Source organism: Anser brachyrhynchus (assembly GCF_964034855.1).
Source record: "Anser brachyrhynchus genome assembly, chromosome: 16".
Taxonomy (NCBI): domain Eukaryota; kingdom Metazoa; phylum Chordata; class Aves; order Anseriformes; family Anatidae; genus Anser; species Anser brachyrhynchus.
Window position 1 is genome coordinate 15,634,428 of NC_137734.1, and position 15,336 is coordinate 15,649,763.

A 15,336-nucleotide genomic window follows, 5' to 3' on the forward strand; every position below is an offset into this window, starting at 1 on the left:
GTCTTGGCCATGGCTTTCTTCAGTGTGGGGCTCCACATGGCGAGGCATGAGCTGGATGTTCTCTGGGTTGCTGGGAGCTTCCTGCTTGTCTGTATGGTGGATGGGGTTGTTGCCCAAGGGCTTCTTTGGTCACATTTTGTTGATTTTTTTTCCCTCTGCAGCTCCTACCTGCACTGTAAATGGGCGACTCTGGAGGAGCTGGAGAAGGATCCCAGGATATCCCAGAAGATAAAGCGCTTCCGGAACAAGCAGGCTCAGATGAAGCATATTTTTACAGAGGTGAGAGCTGAGTGCAGCGCGTGGCCACTGCCTTCCCCAGCACAGCTGGGCCCAGTGCTCTGGCTGAGCAAGCCACGACAGTGCCCTGAACACCCATGGTGTCACCAGAGGAGGTACAGGCAGGGTGACAGATGTCACTTGCTGGGTACTGCCAACCCTGGAAGTCTTGCTCAATGGGAGGGAGGGCAGCACATAGTGCTGAAGGTGCTTTCTATGTTCATTTGGGGAATGTGCCTGCTCATGGTGGAGCTGTGGGAGAGATCATCATGGAGATGCTGCAGGAGAGAGACCTATAAATACTTGGGCTTAGGGCAGGTCCTGCCTACGTTGCTCTGTAAGCAGATTAATTGTGTTCAATATGGAAGGTGTTCTATAATCTATCTTGCTGCTCTAGAGATAGTTGTTGGATCTCCTCAAGCTGTCCCCTAGGAGTGTAAATTGGGCCAGTAGGCTATGAAAATTTCTCCATGGCTGTAGTTACAAAGCTGGGTGTGTGTGTCAAATTTCTCACTCCTGAGTCTGCTTGGGGTCTCTCCAAGGATGCAAAGAAAAAGCATGCATTGGAACACATCATACCATTAACAGTTTAGCAAGGAAAAACTGCTCTTTCCTGTGACTAAGTGGGGCTTGGGGAGCTGTGAACATAGAAGCCTGGTTTTTTCTCATTCCCAAGCCCTAGACATGTGTCTCTCCAAAGGACCACTGCTAGTCTAAAGCGCAATCCTCCCCAGGCTTTTTTGGTGTGAGGATGAGCCCTTGCCTCGTGAGCAGTTGGTGCTGGTGACTGCTGAGCTGAAAGTGGGGAGGGAGAGAGAAGCAGAAAGAGAGAACAAGTCCTGGTAGAGGACTGGGGTGTATGAGGGGACAACTGGAGAGACCCAGGTGGTGCGATGTGTGGCTCCGGTCTGTGGCAGTCACAGCTCTGGGTGCTGTATATGAGCTGGAGCACACAGCTCAGGGCTTTGTATCTCGGGGCCAGATGGGCTGGGACAGACAGTCCTGCCTCCCAGCAAGGGCAGCATGGAGCCAGCAGCTGCTCTAAAGTGAGGGCTTTGCCTTCTGCAAGGCTCCCTGCATCCCCATGCCCAGCGACAGATGTCACCTACCTGTGTCCATGGGCACTTGGTATGCTGTGCGCAGCCAGCAGCATCCTGGGGACAGATGTCCCACAGCTGTTTTCTTGCACCCACCATCTGTTTAATCCTGGGATCACCTTGAATTTACCTCTCTTTTTGATCTCACAGCCTGATGAGGATTTGTTCAACCCAGACTACGTGGAGGTAGATCGAATTCTGGAGGTGGCTCACACGAAAGACCCTGACACCGGGGAGGTGAGTGGCTACATCACTCACTTGTCCCACAGAGGGAGGGAAGCTCAGCAGGAGATCTGGACCCAGCATATCCATCACATGTCATCTCTGACCAACCCCAGGCCTTCCCAGCCTTGCACAGCTTGAACCCTACTCCTGGGGGGCCCCTGGCACAAGGGGGATTCAAAGGCCACTGAGTATTGCTGTGATTCAGTCTCAGTTGCAGCCTGCACCTTGGGGCTGAGCAGAGTGAGCCCGGCACTGGTCTGCAAGTCTCTCTGTGTGCTGCAGGAGGTGACTCACTACCTGGTGAAGTGGTGCTCGCTGCCCTATGAGGAGAGCACCTGGGAGCTGGAGGAAGATGTTGACCCAGGGAAGATTAAAGAGTTTGAAGCCCTCCAGATCCCTCCAGAAATCAAGCACATGGTAACGTACCCAGAGGTAACGTACCCAGCTGGCAGCTCACTGCCCTGGGCAGGAAGGGACTATCTGTGTTTTCTTAAGGCCCGGCAGTGGTGACCTTTGTGTCCCTGCTATTTCAGTGCAAGCCCAGTATCCTCCCCTCTGGAGATGTTAGTGGGATCTGTGGGTGGGATCCAGAGGCCAAGACCTCTCTGTGAATCTTCTGAGTGTCACTGGCAGTTTTAAAGTGTTGTCCTGGTGTGCAGTCCCAGAAGCAGGGCCTGGCCACACTGGGCAGTAGTCTTTTCATCTCCATGGATCCTGGTCCTGCTCTCTCTTCCTAGGAGCGCCCAGCATCTGAGTCCTGGCAGAAACTGGAGAAGTCCCGGGAGTATAAGAACAGCAACCAGCTGCGGGAATATCAGCTGGAAGGAATGAACTGGCTGCTCTTTAACTGGTATAACAGGTGAGGAGGGGCTGGAGCCCTGGGCTCCTGTGAGGTGTCCCATTGGCAGTGGGGCCCCAGCACGTGCTGTTGCAGAACAGTGGGGCTGGGGGAGCAAGGAGGAGGAACCAAGAAGGAGGGGCCTGACAGCAGCTGCTGAGAGCTGCCCGTGTTGGAGTTGACGGGCGGCATCCAGAAAAATTGTGTTTGTGTTAGCTTTGCAATTGAGTATTTAGGAATGTTTCTCCCTGGTGAATGCTGATGTGTTCTGGAGATAGTATAGGCTTAGCTATGGGTCTAAAATACAGCTGATTTTTGGTATTGGTCAGGCTGAGGGTGACCCATTCCTGTGGCAGGAATGCAGAAATAACGCGTGTTATTAACGCCACAGAGAATTGTGGCTTGAGCTTAGGAGAAAAAAGAGATTTCCAAATCTTTGGAAAAGAGGGTGGGCCACTCAGGGGGACTATAAGGATGTTGCGAGGCCGTGCAGGGACAAAATTAGAAGGGCCAAAGCTCATCTGGAGCTCAGTCTGGCTACTGCCGTTAAAGATAACAGAAAATGTTTTTATAAATACATCAACACAAAAAGGAGGACTAAGGAGAATCTCCATCCTTTAAGGGATGCGGGGGGAAACTTAGTTACAAGAAATGAGGAAAAGGCTGAGGTGCTTAATGCCTTCTTTGCCTCAGTATTTAGCGGCAAAACCAGTTGTTATCTGGATACCCAGTACCCTGAGCTGGTGGAAGGGGATGGGGAGCAGGATGTGGCCCTCACAATCCATGAGGAAATGGTTGGCGACCTGCTACAGCACTTGGATGTACGCAAGTCGATGGGGCCGGATGGGATCCACCCGAGGGTACTGAGAGAACTGACGGAGGAGCTGGCCAAGCCGCTTTCCATCATTTATCGGCAGTCCTGGCTATCAGGGGAGGTCCCAGTCAACTGGCAGCTAGCAAATGTGACGCCCATCTACAAGAAGGGCCGGAAGGTTGACCCGGGAAACTATAGGCCTGTCAGTTTGACCTCAGTGCCAGGGAAGCTCATGGAGCAGATTATCTTGAGTGTCATCACGCAGCACTTGCAGGGCAACCAGGCGATCAGGCCCAGTCAGCATGGGTTTATGAAAGGCAGGTCCTGCTTGACGAACCTGATCTCCTTCTCTGACAAAGTGACATGCTTAGTGGATGAGGGAAAGGCCGTGGATGTGGTCTACCTTGACTTCAGTAAGGCTTTTGACACTGTTTCCCACAGCATTCTCCTCAAGAAACTGGCTGCTCGTGGCTTGGACTGGCGTACACTTTGTTGGGTTAAAAACTGGCTGGATAGCCGGGCCCAAAGAGTTGTGGTGAATGGAGCCAAATCCAGTTGAATTCCGGTCACTAGTGGAGTCCCCCAGGGCTCAGTGCTGGGGCCAGTTCTCTTTAATATCTTTATCGATGACCTGGATGAGGGGGTTGAGTGCACCCTCAGTAAGTTTGCAGATGACACCAAGTTAGGTGCGTGTGTCGGTGTGCTCGAGGGAAGGAAGGCTCTGCAGGAGGATCTGGATAGGCTGGAGCGATGGGCTGAGGCCAACTGTATGAGGTTCAACAAGGCCAAGTGCGGGGTCCTGCACCTGGGGCGCAACAACCCCAAGCAGCGCTACAGGCTGGGAGATGAGTGGTTGGAAAGCTGCCTGGCAGAGAAGGACCTGGGAGTATTGGCTGATAGTCAGCTGAATATGAGCCAGCAGTGTGCTCAGGTGGCCAAGAAGGCCAACAGCATCCTGGCTTGTATAAGAAGCAGTGTGGCCAGCAGGGCTAGGGAGGTGATTGTCCCCCTGTACTCGGCTCTGGTGAGGCCGCACCTTGAGTACTGTGTTCAGTTTTGGGCCCCTCGCTACAAGAAGGACATGGAGGTGCTCGAGAGAGTCCAGAGAAGGGCAACGAAGCTGGTGAGGGGTCTGGAGAACAAGGCTTACGAGGAGCGGCTGAGGGAGCTGGGCTTGTTCAGCCTGGAGAAGAGGAGGCTCAGGGGCGACCTTATCGCTCCCTACAGGTACCTTAAAGGAGGCTGTAGCGAGGTGGGGGTTGGTCTGTTCTCCCACGTGCCTGGTGACAGGACGAGGGGGAATGGGCTAAAGTTGCCCCAGGGGAGGTTTAGGTTGGATATTAGGAAAAACTTCTTTACGGAAAGGGTTGTTAGGCATTGGAATGGGGTGCCCAGGGAAGTGGTGGAGTCACCATCCCTGGAGGTCTTTAAAAGACATTTAGGTGTAGCCCTTAGTGATATGGTTTAGTGGAGGACTTGTTAGTGTTAGGTTAGAGGTTGGACTAGGTGATCTTGGAGGTCTCTTCCAACCTAGATGATTCTGTGATTCTGTGATGTCCTCATCTGCAGCAGGCAATCAGATGCATTGTTCACAGGCTAGTGTGCACCTGAAGGGCAGCATCTTTCACACTAACTTTAAGGCCGTCATCTGCAAGAAGTTGGGTGGTCTGGCTTACCCAGACCAGTTTGGGCCACTTGGAGCCCTGTCCTCATGTCTCCAACCCTCCACACCATGGAGTCAGAGAGGTGTGAGGGGAGGTGACATGCCTGACATCACATCGAGGAGTTAGTGACAGGGTGGTTCCTGCCCCTGAGAGCTGCATTAACCTGCCCTTGTCCATCTCTGCAGGAAGAACTGCATCCTGGCTGATGAGATGGGGCTGGGGAAGACAATCCAGTCAATCACCTTCCTCTCAGAAATCTTCCTGATGGGCATCCATGGCCCGTTCCTCATCATCGCACCCCTCTCCACTATCACCAACTGGGAGAGGGAGTTCCGCACCTGGACGGAGATGAATGCCATCGTGTACCACGGCAGCCAGATCAGCCGGCAGATGATCCAGCAGTATGAGATGGTGTACAGGGACACACAGGTGACTGATGCACACAGCACTCCCAGAATATGTCCTCCAGCTCTGGCTTCCTTTACTTGGGAAGCACTTCACTGCATGTGGAGCTTGTGGTTTATCCGGAGAGAGCAAGATGATATTTTAAGACCCCTTTGCTGGTGTGGGCTGAGAGTGCACAGTGTATAAGTGAAGGACAGGCCCCATTCTTGCAAAAGGGGGAAAATGCAGCTAAGTCCCAGCCACAGCTCTTGCCCAGGCCTATTTTTCTGCCCTGAAGTAGTATCTGGTTTGGAGACATGCAGCCAGCATGAAGGCTTGCAGGAACCTGCTCACTGAGTGAGGGAGATGAATCGGGGTGAATCACAGCCAGGATCCAGATTCTAACACTGACATGGTGGCCAGCCTGTGTGGACCGCCAGGATGTTTGACAGTGTCCTGCTGCCTGCAGGAGTCAAGCACTGCATACATTTTATGTCTCCCTAGGGCAACCCTCTCCCTGGGATCTTCAAGTTCCAGGTGGTTATCACCACCTTTGAGATGATCCTTGCTGACTGCCCAGAGCTGAAGAAGATCCAGTGGCGCTGTGTGGTCATTGACGAGGCCCATCGCCTGAAGAACAGGAACTGCAAGCTGCTGGAGGGGCTGAAACTCATGGCCCTGGTGAGCACGTCCTGCCCAGGTTCATGCAAGAGCAGGGTGGGCCAGAGGTGGCCATGCCAAGCAGTCAGGTGTCACTGCCAGCTGCTTAGCACAGGGCCAGAGCTGAGAGCTCGCTGTCTCAGAGGGGAGACTGGCCAAGACCCGTCAGGTCACTGGAGGAGTGCCAGTTTGATGGAGGGCCCTTTGATGGATGGGGCACTGGTGATCTGCAGCCATCACAAACTCTTTTCTGCTGACGTGTAATGAATATTAACCCACAGCTAGACAATTCCTCCTATGTCCTTCGCATCTGTACGCGCTCCCTAGCAGAACACTACTTGGCCATTGCAGCACAGCTTGGGCTGCTTCAGCAAACAGAGGCAACGGCTGGGCAGCCATGCAGAGCATCCTTTCGCTGCCGTGTGCCTTGTACCCTGCGGTGAGCAGGGCTGCCATATTCAAGCTGGTTTCTTAATACTCTCCAGGCACGGGACCAGTCTGTGGCAGGGCTGGGGGTGCAGGACTGTGTGTAGTGAAAAAGAGATCAATGAACTGATCCGGGATGTGGATTTGGATGTCCAGATCCTTCACAGCCCTGGAGAAAGCAGTGTGGCTGTTTGCTGTGCTGAGGGCCATCAGGCGTATTGTATCACCTAGCCCTACCCAGCTTTGGTCACACTCAGCTGTAGCTGGACCAAGTCCCCAGAAATTATCAGTCTGATGTTCTGGTGATCTTGCATCTTGTGCAGGCCCCTGCTGGGTTGTGAGTAGCCTGGGCCTAAGGGGAATTGCTGCTGTCTCCCCTTCGTAACCCTCATGTTCCTTTGCACAAGTCCCATGGGAGCCTCTCAGCCGTACAGTTGCCCTTCTTTCATAGCTTGTGAAGCCTGAGGATGTTACCTGTGTTAGGTTTGGCAAGAGGTTTATAGCCTGAACAGTGAGCGGGTGCCCCAGGCTCTGGCACTGCTGGGACAGAGCTGCTGGTGAGCCCTGGGAGGCAGCGCCCAGAACAACAGTGCTCTGATCTGCCAAAGCACTGGGGAAATCTTGCCCACAGGTGTACAGGGGCTTGGGCTTTGTCAGCACCACTGTCCATGTGCCAACACAACCCTGCCGAGGGTCTCATGCCAGAGCAGGGCTGAGCCCTGGGGGCAGTGTGGGGTTCTCAGTGTTGCCCATTCTTGCTGCACAACTAGACTGGGATACATCCTGGGGAGTGTGCTGAGGGCCACATGGCAGTGTCACATGGCAGCAGCTGCATAAGGGCTGGCACCACGGCCAAGAGAGCCTTTCTGGGAGTGCCTGTGCCTACAGGTCACACAGTGCGTTTCTGGGTCTGGAAGAAAAAGGAGCTTTGTGATCTCAGGGCCCCTTGGACCTAGCCAGTGGGCCTGAGCCCTCAACCTGTTTTCTGTGTATACCCAGGAGCACAAGGTGCTGCTGACAGGCACCCCCTTACAGAACTCAGTGGAGGAGCTCTTCAGCCTCCTGAATTTCCTGGAGCCACAACAGTTTCCCTCAGAGACGGCCTTCCTGGAGGAGTTTGGGGACCTGAAGACAGAGGAGCAGGTACCTAGAAGAGTGAGGCTGGTGACTGTTCCTACAGGTCACCGGCACTCCTGGTCACCACGCCAGGCACACACTCGGATATACTTTGTGGAAGTGAACAAGACCCTTCATTGCTTAAAGGTCTGCCCCTTGCAAGGTGCAGTGCTGCATGCCGGCCCTGGGCTCAGCCAGGAGAAGCAAAGTTCTGACAGAGCCCATGGGCCAGTGCTGCTTTGGAGAGAGGAGACCAGCCTGTGCCAAGGCCAGGGTCTGCTCCCTGCCTAGCTCCACACTGCTCCTTGCATGCCTGAGCAGCTCAGCACACCCAGCTTTCCCATCTGGTCTGTTCCCAAGACCAGAGGGTGAGTGAGGAGGTCAGTAAGTCCATGGATCTGTCACCCTGTCAGGTTACCCTGGGGAACCATCCTCCAAAGTTCCCCTTGAGCATGGGTAGTGGGGAGCAGCACGGTCCCCTGGGTTGCCTCATTGCTGTTTAGGTGTCTGGCTTCATCATCCTAGGGGAGCAGGCATGGACGCATGGAGCACCCATCATCTCAGCTGCTAGCAAAGCTCCCAGTTTTCCTCCTCCTGCAGCAGACACATGTACCCAAGGCTACCCACAATGTGCGAGTTCATGGCCCAGGGCCAGCCACTCACACATGGCTGCTCCAGGGGAGCTAGATCCTAAAGTTGCCCTGGTTGTCAGCAGTGCAGTTTCTTCAGGGCCATTTGTAGAGGGTTTCCAGCCTAGAGAGGCTCTTGTGTTGCAGGCCCCTCTGCTGTTGTCACCATGTGTTTGCCATGCAGGGAGTGAATCTCTGCGCTTGCTCTGGCAGGTGAAGAAGCTGCAGTCCATCCTGAAGCCCATGATGTTGCGACGGCTGAAGGATGATGTGGAGAAGAATCTGGCACCCAAGCAGGAAACCATCATTGAGGTGGAGCTGACCAACATCCAGAAGAAATACTACCGGGCGATTCTGGAGAAGAACTTCTCCTTCCTGTCCAAGGGTGCCAACCAGCACAATATGCCCAACCTCATCAACACCATGATGGAGCTGCGGAAGTGCTGCAATCACCCATATCTCATCAATGGTGAGGGCTGTGCACAGGAGGTGGGGGGGTTATGTCTCACTGCACCGTTCACTGGTCACTGCCTGCAGGGCTCACCCAGCTCTGGCCCTCTTCCTGCAGCGATCTGCCTTGTTGCCCTCATGGGCAGCCCAGCTCTCCTCAAGTGCTGTCTGCTGGTGGGCGCTGCCAGCCTCAGGGTCTTGCCCAGGCTCTCCATGTACTGCTGTTTCTGGGGCATTTTAGAGTGGAATCCTCTATTGCATCCCAACATGGCTTGTTCTGTCAAGAGCTGGTGCCGGCCCTGAAGGAGTAGAGTCACAGGAGCAGAGGGGCTTCTGGAGGTTTCTAGCCAGCCTCCCTAGATCCGATCATTTGCATGGATTCTGTTCCTTGCATGCTGTTGCCGTGGGCAGGAGGCTGGGGGCAGCTGCACTGCCAGCCTCACCAAGAGCTCACATCCCTTCTCACCTGGCAGGGGCGGAGGAGAAGATCCTGGAAGACTTTCGTAAAACACACAGCCCGGAGGCACCAGACTTCCAGCTGCAGGCAATGATCCAGGCAGCCGGGAAACTGGTGCTCATCGATAAACTCCTTCCTAAGCTGATTGCTGGGGGGCACAAGGTGCTCATCTTCTCCCAGATGGTGCGCTGCCTTGACATCCTGGAAGACTATCTCATTCAGAGGCGGTTAGTACAGGCTTGAGCATTCACCACATTTCCTCCATGTCATGTCCATCCTGCACTGTAGAAACCGTGGAAACAGAGTGGAAACAGCCCGGGGTGGGGATTTGGTTATTCTGTACCCATCCATGTACCAAAGGATCCGAGTTACAAGTTACTGTTGATGGGTGCAGAGACTCCAAACCTGGGCAGTTCTGACCTGGCCATTTTGCAGGGCTCCTGGTCTACTGTGCTAGTCCTAGGAGTGACCAAATGGAGACAGGCCCTTCCTTTGGTCCTAGTTCTGGCTGTCTGCATGCCCGCACACAGCCTGGGGGAAGGAGCAAGAAGGGGTTTGTAGCTGCAGCTAGTTCAGGCCCTGCTGTGACCCTGCTCTCACATCTTACCCTCTTGGACCAGGTACACCTACGAGCGAATTGATGGGCGGGTGCGAGGAAACCTGCGCCAAGCTGCCATTGACCGCTTCTGCAAGCCCGACTCAGATCGCTTTGTCTTTCTCCTGTGCACGCGGGCAGGTGGGCTGGGCATCAACCTGACCGCTGCTGACACCTGCATCATCTTTGATTCAGACTGGAACCCACAGAACGACCTCCAGGTAATGGGCCAGGCTGGGACAGACCGCATGCAGGTCCCTCAGCGTGGCTCCCGTCACCCCTGCCAGCCGGAGAGAGGGGCGCAGCAGCACCTGGCTGCTCTGGCACAGGGGGGTGCAACACTAGGAGAGCTGACAGGAGTGTGAGCAGAAGGCACGCGCCATGGGGGAGGTCACGCTGTGGCTCTAAAAGCACAAGTGGGCACAACTTGGCCCCTTCCTCCTGATAGAGGGGTTGAAGAGAGCAAAGGCTACGGCCTGAACCCTGCGTCCTTGCCTAGGAGTGCATGGGTCTGATTCTTACTCTGCAGCCAGAGCCGTGCCAGCTCAGCCACAAGTGCTCAGGGAGGGTGCCCTGGGATGTGGGAGAGGACCTGGCTCTGGTGGGTGACTAGCGGTTGCTGGTAGGGGTATCACAAGCCACACCACCCCCATCGTGCTGGGCTCACTGTGTTTGAAGCTGTACCCTCCGCTCTCCCAGGCTCAAGCTCGCTGCCACCGGATCGGGCAGAGCAAGGCAGTGAAGGTCTATCGCCTCATCACCAGGAACTCCTATGAGCGGGAGATGTTTGACAAGGCCAGCCTGAAACTGGGCCTGGATAAGGCTGTGCTGCAGGACATCAACCGCAAGGGCAGCACCAATGGGGTAGGTTGGCTGTCAGAGTGGGGCTGCAGGAGGCTATGTGGCAGAGCGCTTCTCCTTCCCCTGCGTCCTGTCCCTCTGCTGCCTGTGTGACAGGGGCAGGCGTGCAGGGCTGTGTCCCCAGGTGGGGATAAAAGCCTCGCATTCAAGGTGGGAAGGACCCCACCTGGGCTCAAACCACACAGCTTTCTGCAGCAATTGGTACTGTCACAAGGACGCTGGTCCATTGCCTGGTGATGCTGGCCAACATCTGCCTGTCTCTTGCTCTCCTACCAAGGGCTGAAGAGGGCAAAGCCTGTGTCGCAGCTCTGCTGTCCCTCATGAGAAGAGCTTGTTGGCCATATTAGCAGGCCACCCAGTCCATTGCAGTCATGCAGGGCTGTTCTGAGAGCATTGTGCAGTACTGAGCAGAGCAGAAAAGCAGAATGGAGAGAGGAAGAGGCTGGGTAACTACTGGAGGAAAAGCAAGTGACTGTCACATTGGAGCAGAGACCTGGGCAGGCTCCCAGGCAGTGAGAGCCCAGTCCCACACGCTCACACTGCTGCTCTTCAGCCTGGCAGGCTGTCCCTGTGCTGCCATGGGGCTTGCAGACATGTGCGGTGCTGTGTCTGGGTGACAAGGGCTGAATTTCTTGAGTCCCTTGAGCAGCGTTTTGAAGTGACTTCTGCCATGGCAGCAGGATGTCTGGGCTAGCTTGGGGCATCTCTACCCTCCCTCCCGGGGCAGAGAAGAGCCTTCTCCCACCATGCCAGTGCCCAGAGCAGCTGGCGCGGTTGGTGATGCATTTGTGTTTTGGACAGGTTCAGCAGCTCTCAAAGATGGAGGTGGAGGACCTGCTGCGGAAGGGTGCCTACGGTGCTCTCATGGATGAGGAGGATGAAGGATCCAAGTTCTGCGAGGAGGACATCGACCAGATCCTCCAGCGCAGGACGCAGACCATCACAATCCAGTCTGAGGGGAAGGGCTCCACCTTTGCCAAGGTGTGCCGTGCTCTTTGGGAGGGAAGGGGACTCCCTCCCATGGCGGCGGGGAACACTCTGGGCAGGGGCAGTGCAGTACTGTTGGGCTGAGCTCTTCCTGCATTTGACTGGAGCTGTGTCTGCCTAGAGGCCAGACTCTTCTGCCTACCCCTCTGTGCCCAGGAGTGAGACCTTGCTGGGACATGGAGGCAACAGGACATCCTGTCTCAGGATGTCAGCAGAGCAGGGAAGAGGGGACTGCCAGCCTGGGCAGGTTGAGAGCTGTGCCAGCTCTTAACATGAACCAGCAATGTGTGCGTACAGCTGAGAAAGTCAACTGTATGCTGGGTTGAATCAAAAGAAGCATAACCAGCAGGGCGAGAGAGGTGATTCTCACCCTCCACTCAGCTCTTGTGAGACCCCACCTGGAGCCCTGCATTCAGCTCTGGGACCCCCACATAAGGAGGACATGGGCCTGTTGGAGCGAGTCCAGAGGAGGGCTGGGAGGATGATGAGAGGGCTGGAGCACCTCTCCTATGGAGACAGGCTGAGGGAGCTGGGGTTGTTCAACCTGGAGAAGAGAAGGCTCCGGGGAGACCTTATAAGAGGCCTTCTGGGACCTAAAGGGGGTTATGGGAAAGCTGGGAAGGGACTCTTTGTCAGAGAGTGTAGTGATAGGATAGGGGTAGGTTGATAATGTGATAGGATAATGGCTTTGAACTTAAAGAGAGTAGGTTTAGATTAGACATTAGGAGGAAATTCTTCACTCAGAGGGTGGTGAGGTACTGAAACAGGTTGTCCAGAGAAGCTGTGGATGCCCCATCCCTGGTCGTGTTCAAGGCTATGCTGGATGGGGCTTTGGGTAGCCTGGTCTGGTGGGAGGTGTCCCTGCCCATGGCAGAGGTGGAACTGGGTGATCTTTAAGGTCCCTTCCAATCCAAACTATTGTATGATTCTGTGAGTGGCTGTCCAGGAGGGCTCAGCTTGCTAGCTTTTTCTTTGCCTGGATTCACGTATCCTTTGAGTCAGGCTGGCGAGAAAGCAGAGCAGGGACATTGCTCCAAGTGCCAGTCAGTGCCAGGGTGTGCTCTGTCCCTGGGCCAGCAGTGTGGGCAGATGCTCTGTGCTGAGAGGTGCGGAGCTGCTGCCTGTCCTAGCCAGGGCACTGTGCTGGCAAGGTGCAGGCTCCAATCGCAGGTGGAGGGCTTGGTCTTTTGTTGTGCTCAGGGCTTCTTGCCAAGGCAGCAGGCCTTGATCAGAGCTGGAGCCTTTCCCCAGGGCTGTTGTGGGCAGTCAGGCCCAGGAGAGGATGGATGAATTCAAAGCCTGGGTGAGCTCCGTGTCTGGGAAAACTCACAGGGCTAATCTTGTGCTCATGGCCTGAGCTTATCTGACCTGGAGTCTGTTACCTTCCCTGTCTTTCTGGACGCTGGTGCTGCCTTGGTGTGATGCTTTGCTAAACAGAAATGCAGGTGGAAACCAAGGCTGCCAGCAGTGTGGGAAGGTAGTGTGGTACCTTCAGCACAGCCTGGCCACAGCCTCTGTGGCCAGCCCCATTCTTCTTCTGCCATAGGAGTTGGCTCTGCAGGAAGACCCCTGGGGAAGTGGCAGGACTTGGCTGCTGGCCTCCATAATGCCAGCAGCTCTTTGCTGCCATGCTGCGGGGATCTGTGTGCCCTGGGGTCCTGACAGCCCCACATAAGCAGCCTCCTGCAGCCTGCCCACTGGAGGGAGCCCAAGGAGCCAGCTCTGTGCCACGCTTGTGGCTGGTGTCACGGGGATGCCACCTGGCTCTCCTCCACTTACAAGTGGCACAACCCCAGGCTCTGTTTCCAGTGGGCCAGGCAGAAATGCAGAAGATTGGGGTACAGCTTTCTTTTCTAACAGAGCCCACTGGCAAGTGTCAGTGCAGGGTGTAACAACCTGCTGTACGTATCCCTGCTTGCGCAAGGGGATTGGACCAGATGACCGCCAGAGGTTTCTTCCGACCTTAACCATTCTGTGATTCTGCGTGGCAGCCAGACTATTTGCTGCAGGCAGATGTGTTGTGGATCTCTGTGGGGGGAAAGCATAGCTGGATGGTGGGTTGTATCCTGTTCACTCATCTTCTCTCACTCCCAGGCCAGCTTTGTAGCGTCAGGAAACAGAACTGACATTTCCTTAGATGACCCAAACTTCTGGCAAAAGTGGGCCAAAATAGCAGAGCTCGATACAGATGCCAAGAATGAAAAGGTAAGATCCAGTTCGTGGCCTGTGTGCCCCACAGCTGATACACAATGCCCCACATTCACCCAAGTCTGGGGGGTTGTTCAGAGGCCATGTGGGTCAGGCTCAGCATCCGAGTTTTCTTGCTAGAAATAAACCACTGTAAAATCCAAACGTGAATAGGAGTAAGGGGAGCCTCCCAGGGATTCTCCTGGCCCGGTGGAGCAAGCAAGGAGAGGCTTGGATTGTGCTGCTCCTTTCTCCATCTGCATTTGCAGCTCTGCTGTCCTGCCTTCAGGCTAGTGACGGGAGCAAGGAATAAAGCCAGGGGGATCCAGCAGGCCCATCACCATGGCTGGGCAAGGGGATGCAGACCGTGAATGGATGCTCCAGCAGTCTTGCCTGTTGCCCCCCTGGCAAACAGGCTCCTTCACACAGCAACCATGGGGAATGTGGCAGCTGGAGCTCCAGGGAGCTGGTGCTTGGCTTCCCCTGAGCTGGTAGCAAAGCTGCCAAACCTTCCCCATGCACCTCTGGGGGGCATCTCCCATGGGCAGCGTTCTTGTTCTCAGCCCTGCCTGCTGTGCCTGAGAGCTGAGGGGATGCTGGTGACTCAGTGCATGTCTGGAGGCAGAACAGACGGGGTCCCAGCCCTCTCCTCCTGCCCAGAGCTGGGCTGCTGATGACATAGATATATTTGGCAGGGTGATGGGAAGAAAAAGAAGTATGTACATACCATTTAATTTCATATTGCTCCCTCCTGCACCTTCATGGGAGCCGCCTTTCTCTTCTCTTTCCTCCCACCTACCTCCCCTTCAATATAAATTACACCACCTTCAGCACAGCAGCTTATCCCAGGCATTTCTGGGAGAGCCAGGAGTGTAATTCAGAGCTGAATCAGGTGCTGAACGTCAGCAGTTTGAACCCTGACAGCCTGATTTTCAACCTGTGATTGTTCAGGATGAATTTTGTGCTGGCCAGGAATTACCTCGTGTGTGCAGACAAAGCCACATGGAGTGAATTTGGAGCAGATATCCTAGTGGCAAGGTGGTGACCAGCCCCAGGGCTGGTGAGCCAGTACTGGGAGTTGTGAACAGAGCCAGGGAGCAGCATGGTGGACTTACTGTGCCATGATAAAGGGCAGGTGTTTCCACCCACACCTGGATGTGTTCTCCTCTATGCCCCTGTAGGAGAGCTTGGTCATTGACAGGCCCCGGGTGCGGAAGCAAACCAAACACTACAACTCCTTTGAGGAGGACGAGCTGATGGAGTTCTCTGAGCTGGACAGTGACTCGGATGAGCGACCCACACGCTCACGGCGCTTCAATGAGAAGACACGGCGGTACCTGCGGGCTGAGTGCTTCCGCGTGGAGAAGAATCTGCTCATATTCGGGTGAGTCTCACCTCCTCCTTGAGACAACAACCACAGCCCACTTCGCAGATGGGCCTCCAGCTGCCACAGTCACTTTCCGTCCATCCGGAGCAATGAATGCCTGAAGCAGTGCTCCCTTCTTCAAGCAATTACCTCCCTAGTGGGACCTGCATTGTTAGGCTCTAAGCAAATTTTTGGACTGGAAGGAGAGTTAGGGGGCAAAGCACGAGCTGGCAGTCAGGGCATCCAGCATCTGCTCCTCCCTCTGGCCTGTTCAGTCCCGTGCAAACCTCTTCCCCATCTCTGC

At 55.1% G+C, this 15,336-nt stretch overlaps 1 protein-coding gene across 16 annotated transcripts in view; it reads left to right on the plus strand.

The window, feature by feature from the left end:
- Positions 1–15,336, plus strand: part of CHD6 (chromodomain helicase DNA binding protein 6) — an 89,897-nt gene that overhangs the window by 46,919 nt on the left and 27,642 nt on the right. For 12 of the 16 annotated variants that reach the window (XM_080558439.1, XM_080558441.1, XM_080558453.1 and 9 more), the window contains 14 exons: positions 162–279; positions 1,524–1,610; positions 1,881–2,030; positions 2,336–2,457; positions 5,100–5,343; positions 5,803–5,979; positions 7,384–7,527; positions 8,343–8,598; positions 9,053–9,263; positions 9,657–9,852; positions 10,331–10,495; positions 11,294–11,473; positions 13,574–13,684; positions 14,848–15,050. In XM_080558439.1, the coding sequence (XP_080414565.1) occupies positions 162–279; positions 1,524–1,610; positions 1,881–2,030; positions 2,336–2,457; positions 5,100–5,343; positions 5,803–5,979; positions 7,384–7,527; positions 8,343–8,598; positions 9,053–9,263; positions 9,657–9,852; positions 10,331–10,495; positions 11,294–11,473; positions 13,574–13,684; positions 14,848–15,050 (2,364 nt within the window). The remainder of the gene's footprint in view (positions 1–161; positions 280–1,523; positions 1,611–1,880; positions 2,031–2,335; positions 2,458–5,099; positions 5,344–5,802; positions 5,980–7,383; positions 7,528–8,342; positions 8,599–9,052; positions 9,264–9,656; positions 9,853–10,330; positions 10,496–11,293; positions 11,474–13,573; positions 13,685–14,847; positions 15,051–15,336) is intronic. The other 4 variants (XM_080558448.1, XM_080558449.1, XM_080558445.1 and 1 more) reach the window with 1 other exon arrangement.